Below are 7,907 nucleotides of genomic sequence, written 5' to 3' on the forward strand. Positions count from 1 at the left end.
CAACTATAATTGGTATATAATTTATTTAAATGCAATTTAGGCTATGAAATAATAAATTTTATTGTATAATACAATTTAGGCTATAAATTGTTCCAAACATTTCATATTTTATTCAATTTAGCCTCAATCCTGGGCTTTGTGCAAGACATTCAAACTCAAACTCTTCCCCAGAGGTGAGACATGAGTCATCTTTATGGAAGAGATGCCTCTTCTATTACACCATATTCAAATCAAACATTGTCAAACATTTCCCATTTATGTGATGTAAGTGGCACACTTGCTGATTCAAAATCCAAGTTGGAGTCTTTCTCTTATTATAGTTCAACATACTTCTTTCATTTAAGTGATGTAAGCGGTGCACTTGTACACTCAAGTTAAGGTCCCTCTCTTATTATGCAAAGAACATTCTTTTTATTCTAAAAAATGTTTGTGGTGAAATAGGTGAGATATCTCCCCCGCTAAGATGACAATTTGTCTCTTTCTCTTACTAGAAATAAGTTTTAGCTTCAATCTTGGGCTTCCAACAAGACACAAACAAAACATCACCAACATATTGCCAGAATTACAACTGCTCTGATTTCTCAATTTCCTTTTGAGAATAGGTAGGTACGAGGTCTATCCTCGGCGAACCAACAACCATAATTGCCTATAATTCCCTGAACTACAAATGCTCTGACTTCCTCTAGGGATAGGTGGGCATGAGATTCGTGAGAATCTTTACGAGCACACGAAACAAAAACTTGTTTAGGTCCCTCACCTTTTGTTTAACAATACTCACTCTCTTCCTTACACAAAGGAGAAACTTTCCCAGTAACAAACGAACAATACAACTCATAGCACAAACATAAATAAAAGGCTCCCGTAGAGTACTACAGATACTTAGGATGCTAATACCTTCCTTATGTATAACCAACCTTCTGATCATCGATCTCTTAAGTGCTCTGCGCTCACATGTCAGTTTGGTTTATTTAGATTTTTTCCCCTTCCTTCACTAGTATAAATTAATAGTTCAAATGTAAACACGTTCAAAATCGACTGACCTTTATATCCCCCCGTCCGAGAGAAGAGGGGGGAGTAGGGCTCACCTTCCGCGCATGTACAACAATGGTTATCAATGAAATTTTTGGAATTTAACATTCATTGTTTTCATCATTTAAGAGAATTGCAAGCATCTTAAACCAACTAAACACGCATAAAGAAAAAGGCTTACTTTCAAGGAGAAAATTTGGAACGATATTACCTTAATCTTGATGGAACGGAAGTTGCACTCACGTGATGTAAAATACTTAAACAAAATATTAGAGCAAAAGTATAAAGTGGAAACAACAAATGAGAACTTAATCAACATTGGAGATATCAATGATCCCTAATTCCCCTCGTATATTGAAAAATGGTTCAGTTGCAAGAGGTTTAATGAAAATGTCGACAAGTTGATTTTTACTATCAATGCTCGAACACAATATCCCCTTTTTCAACATGGTCACGAAGGAAATGGTGACGTATCTCGATATGTTTAATACGTGAATGTAGTACAAGATTCTTGGAGAGGTTAATGGCACTAGTGTTATCACACATAATAGGAATACGTGAAAGTTTTATATCAAAATCGAGTAGTTGTTACTTAAGCCAAAAGATTTGTGCACAATAACTACCGGTTGTCATGTATTCTGCCTCAGCAGTTGACAAATAAACGGAAACTTGCTTTTTACTATGCCAACTTACTATGAAATTTGAAAACAAGTGACATGTATCACTAGTACTCTTCCCATCCGACTTGCACCCGGCAAAGTCAGAACCAGAGTAACCAACCAAACTACAATTGCTTTCTTTGAAACACCAAAGCTCGTACAGATATCTTAAAACCCGTAGATTACCCGTTAAACAAATGCCCGCAAGAATATGAGACAAATATGTATATTATATTTAGGGTTAAATAAGTTTTTGGTCCCTATAAATATTGGAGTTTTCATTTTTAGTCCCTCTCTGCCTTTAGGCAACAGTTTTTACAAAAAAACCTTTGCCAAAACCAGCTAAAACCGATGCCAAAACTCAGGAGAGACTAAAAATAAAACTTCAATATTTATAGAGACAAAAACTTATTTAACCCTTATATTTATCGAACAAATCAGACATAAATATTATACTATCCTCTCTCATAGATATCCACTTACATCACATAATCTTAATGTTGAGGATATATATGACTCATACCAAAAGTATTTAAAATAGAGAAATTAATTCTAGTTGGTTAAAAGCACGGACTAAAATTGTAGTTATGGCTAAATATTTTTTTTGAGACATTGAACTCTCCCTAAAAATATTTTGACATATCTAAATTGAAAATACAAGTTTTTATTGTTCTAAAGAGTTAATATTTACTCATTGGTAAATTAAATTTTTACAAATGTATTCAATCATGATATTTATTAAAAAAATGGAACTAAAATAAAAGTAGCATTGTATTATCTTTAAATATATGTTTCTTGAGGTGGCAATGAGCAGGGTTTGGACATGATACTATAGTATTTGCTCCTATATCCGTAGTTAAAAGAAATCTTTGTCCCCGAGATCATATCTGCGTGGGCACCAATGTTTATACTCGTACATGTATCCAACGGGCACTTAATTACACATACCTATACCCATTTACCCGCATTTTTATTAAAAAATAAATGATTAATTATAATTTATCATGTTATTTTAAATTTTTTAAACAAAATAAAAAAACATAAGGAGGACATTGTTGAGTTATGAATAAAACAAACATTTATATTAAAATATCTACAAATTTAATAGAAATGTATTTAATAAAATTCTTAATTAAAATGTATATTAATAATAAAAACAAAACATATATATATATATATATATATATATATATATATATATATATATATATATATATATATATATATATATATATATATATATATATATATATATATGGGGCGGAGTAGGTATTAAGGTATTCGTATATGCACTCATAACCGATTATTTTAGTGGGTAATTTTGCAGGATCAGTCCCATATCCGTTATGGATAATTTTTAGAAATACTCACCAGAGGCGAGTCCAATTGTCATCCATTATATTCTCTTTAATTACTACTATAAACAAAAGAATTATTTTTTAAAGTAATTGAATAATTGACCCATTATATTCTCTTTAATTACTACTATAAACAAAAGAATTATTTTTTAAAGTAATTGAATAATTGACGTATCTAACTTTAAAGAAATAAATTATTTAATAATTTTCAAAAGATAGTATTTTCTTATAATAGGGAAAGGAGAAAATAAAAATATTAATCTCTAGAGAATAATATGAAATGCACGAGAGAACCAGGTTAAAGTTTTTTTTTTGCATTAAATATAATATATTATTCTTATTTGGTAAACAAATAAAGGAAATTCCTATTTTTTTCTCAAAAATAAATGTCTAATCAAAAGTTTTTAATTTTAAAATAGATGGAATAGGTTTGTGGTTGGACTAAAATACATGAACTATAATTACAAATAAATTTAAATATTGTCATGAGGAATTTAACTCCCTTAACAAAAATTGACCTATCAAAATTAAAATATAAAATTTTCATTATTATTTTTAAAATTAATATTTATGTACTTGAGGTATAATCTTCTTGACTTATGCATTTTAACAAATCATTGTATTTACTATTTTATTTTTTTGAACTAAACTAAAAAATATCTTTGTCATAATTTGAAATCAAATGCTCTCTCCCTCTTATTACTATCATAAATAAAACTTTTCTTTTCAAGTTTAGTAAACAAATGATTGTTTAAATGATGTACTCCACCTCTATATCGAATAGATTACTCAATTAATTATAATTAGAATATAATTTTTTTTTTAATAAGGAGAATATGGATTAATGAGAATGAGTAAGTTATATGAGAATATGAAAATGAATCTGAATCATTAGATTTTATAATAAATGGTGACATTAAATCTCTACCATTTATTTTAAAATTTAATGGTTTAGATTTATTATCACATTCTCATATAACTTACTCATTCTCATCAGATATGCGCTATATATATATCAACACACTAGGGGTGGAAATAGGCTGGGCCGAGCTAGGCTTTGCCAAGCCTAAGTCTGGCATGTAGCCTGTCGTAGGCTTATTTTTTAGGCCTGGGCCTGGCCTTTTTGAAGGCCTGATTAGCCTACATAAAAGCCTATTTGTTTTAGACATGTGTAAATAAGCAGTTAAAGTAATGTTTAAATAGACTAACTTATTTTAACTTACTTATTAACATAAGTTCTAGGAGACTATTTGTTTAAGAAAACTTATGAAAACAATGTTCATCTGGTGTTTTCATCTTATTTTCACAAGTTCCTCAAGATAACCAAGTTTTATTTATGTATTTTAATTCAAAGTACAAAACATAACATAATGATCATAAAAGAGTATTCAAATTTATTTAAATAGGCCGGCCTGATAGGGTTAAAAGGTTTTTTTTAGGGCCTGAGGCCTAGCCTTTTTAACTAAATAGGCTTAAAAAGAAACCTAGGTCTTTTCTATTTAAAAATAATGTGTGGTCTGGCCTGAGCCTATATAGGCTAGCCTGTAGGCCCCTATTATCGGTTTGGCCTATTTCCACCCCTAACACACACACGAAATGGATACCATATTTATTTTTTGTTTGCATTTAATTAGTAGTATTTTGTATTCAGTAAAAAAAATCAAATACAATATTTTAAGTTTTAAAAATAGGTATAATAGTTAACACACTTTTTTTACCAAAAAAATAATAAACATTTGATTAAAGTAATATTAACTATTTAAAATCCTTTATTGTTCTTATATATATATATATATATATATATATATATATATATATATATATATATATATATATATATATATATATATATATAGGACATATCATATGAGAATGTCTTTTTTATATGAGAATGTGAGAATGAATCTGAACCATTAGATTTTAAAATAAATGGTGGAGATTATGTGTGAATCCTTTTTTCTCTCTCCTACATCATTTATTTTAATAATAGAGGAGAGATAAAAAAATATTCACACATAATCTCCACCATTTATTTTAAAATCTAACGGTTCAGATTCATTCTCACATTCTCATATGATAAGCTATATATATATATATATATATATATATATATATATATATGAATTAAATTACACTCGAAAAATTATACTATTAATTACAATCGTTTAATAACTTCACATCTGATAATAATTAGCTATTATACTATTTTAAATATTTTATTAGACTTTTTTGAGAAAAAATATTTGAATTTCCTTAATTAGTTTACCCAATATGAATAATTTATTTATATTTAATGCAAAAATATAATTAAAATGGTTTCTTTTTATAAGGTTAGAATGCATATAGACCAAAAGATAAGAACAACATAAAGTAATGGGTTTAAAATAGTGAATATTTGTTTAATCATAATAAATTCGTGTTTAAATAAAGGTGAATTCTTATCTACCCAACCCAAAAAGTTGGGTAGAGCTACCTTTAGTATAAAATGCATTGGAAACAACTAAAAATTAATTTTCATCGTTGTAATTTATAATGCTCGAGATTTGGTTGTTATTATTGATTGTTGAAAAACTTATGGCAAATATGGGAGTGAGATTAAAAGTTTTTGATTTTAAAATTGAGGGAATAGGTTTGTGGTTGGACTAAAATACATGAACTATAATTACAATTAAATCTAGATATTGTCATAAGGAATTTAACTCCCTTAACAAAAATTGACCTATCGAAATTGAAATTAGAATTTTTCATTATTATTTTTAAAATTAATATTTATGTATTTGAGGTATAATCTTCTTGACAAATGCATTTAAACAAATGATGGTATTTACTAAATTATTTTTTGGATTTAAGCTAAAAAATATCTTTGTAATAATTTCAAATCAAATGCTCTATCTCTTATTTTCTATTATAAATAAAACTTTTCTTTTCAAGTTTATTAAAAAATTGATTGTTTAAATGATGTACTCGACCTCTATATCGACAAGATTCATCAATTAATTAAAATTTGCAGATAATTTTATTTTATATTAAGTAAAAAATATCAAATACAATCTTTTTTTTTCATAATGTCAAATTAAATTTTTAAAATAGGTATAATAGTTAACACAATTTTTTTTACCAAAAGTATAATAAACCTTTGATTTAATAAATATTCACTATTTTAAACAATTTATTTTATGTTGTTCTTATCTTTATGTCTATGTGCATTCTAATCTTATAAAATGCAGTGCAACAATATAATTGAGATAACTAAGTTTTCACTCAAATCTCTAGCATAATGTCACAAGTTTCATGTTTTATCCTTATTTTCTTCTGTCTTTTTAGCTTTATAATTTATTCTCATGCTATAAACAATGGTTTTAGTATTGAACTCATTCATCGTGATTCTTATAAATCACCACTCTACAATCCTACACAAAGTAAATTCCAACGAATTATCAATGATGCACGCCGTTCTATCAATCGTTCAAACTATATCCACCGTGAATTTTTTATTAGTAAAAACAAACTTGGGTCATCTTTGATCTATGAAGGTGGTGGATATCTCATGAGTTATTACATTGGTACCCCACCATTTAAGGTTTATGGTTTTTTGGATTCAGGTAGTAACCTTATATGGCTTCAATGTAAGCCTTGTAATGTATGTTTCAATCAAACATCTCCTATTTTTAACCCTTCAAAATCTTCGAGTTACCAAAATATTCCATGTTCTTCTAGTAGATGTAAATCTACAGAAGCAGAAACTTCTTGTTCTAATGATAGAGATGCTTGTGAATATACATTAGGTTATGGTCTTACTCAAAAGACACAAGGAGATCTTATATTGGAGACAATTGCATTTGAGTCAACTTCCGGATCTATGGTCTCATTTCCTAAAATTGTGATAGGATGTGGACACAATAATACTTTTTATAGCGGAAAAAGTTCAGGTGTAATTGGTTTTGGAACTGGACCTTTGTCACTTATAAAACAATTAGGATCTTTCACCGATGAAAGATTCTCATATTGTTTAGTTGATGATAGAAATATTAATTTACCTAGCAAAATCAATTTTGGAGATGCTGCTAAAGTCTCTGGTAATAATGTTGTTTCAACTCCTATGGTCAAACTGGTAGGAAACCACCAAGAAGAGTATTACTATTTAAATTTGAAAGCAGTAAGCGTGGGAAGTAAAAGAATAAAGTATAGTGGGTTTAAGAATAAAGGAGTAAATGCTTCTACACATAACATCTTAATTGACTCGGGTTCAACGCTAACTTTTGTTCCACGTCGTTTTTACCATAAGTTTGAATCTGCAGTTAAAAAAGTGGTTAAACTAGAACGATTTCATGATGATAGTGGTGAATTTAACCTTTGTTATAATACCACATTCAAAAATACCACATCCAAACAACCGAATTTTCCTGTCATTACTGCTCATTTTAGTGGCGCAGATGTTAAATTAGATTCTATGGGCTCCTTTATATCTTTATCCAAAGGGATTGAATGTCTTGCTATTTTTCCACATAGAAAACATAATTTTGGAATCTTTGGAAACAAATTACAAGTGAACTATTTAGTTGGTTATGACCTAAAAAAGAATATTGTTTCATTCAAACCTACTGATTGTTCTAAGTATTGAATGAGAGTAAGCATTTTTTACCTCATTTACTTGTTAAATTAATAATAAATTTTATTTTGTTTCATATCTCTTTAAGATCATCTCCAATTAAATTTTACTTTAAGGATTTTATTTTGTTTCATAGGTTAATAGATTATGTAATTTGTTGAGCTTTTTATTTTTTATTTTAATTTATATTTTATTTTAATATAATATAATATTATTTTATTCAGTTTCTTTTCTAAATCAGGTTTGTGATTC

General features: G+C 27.9%; 1 protein-coding gene across 1 annotated transcript; it reads left to right on the forward strand.

Moving 5' to 3' along the window:
* The first annotated feature begins 6,323 nt into the window (after window positions 1-6,323).
* LOC131649722 (aspartic proteinase CDR1-like) lies at window positions 6,324-7,667 on the forward strand. The gene has a single exon (XM_058919480.1). The coding sequence runs from the start codon at window positions 6,324-6,326 to the stop codon at window positions 7,665-7,667; it is 1,344 nt and encodes a 447-aa protein (XP_058775463.1).
* The last annotated feature ends 240 nt before the right edge of the window (window positions 7,668-7,907 follow it).

The sequence above is a fragment of the Vicia villosa genome, linkage group LG2 (assembly GCF_029867415.1).
Source record: "Vicia villosa cultivar HV-30 ecotype Madison, WI linkage group LG2, Vvil1.0, whole genome shotgun sequence".
NCBI classification, from domain to species: Eukaryota; Viridiplantae; Streptophyta; class Magnoliopsida; order Fabales; family Fabaceae; genus Vicia; species Vicia villosa.

Coding starts and splice junctions, on each gene's coding strand:
- LOC131649722 (XM_058919480.1), top strand. CDS start 6,324: ATGTCACAAGTTTCATGTTTTATCCTTATTTTCTTCTGTCTTTTTAGC.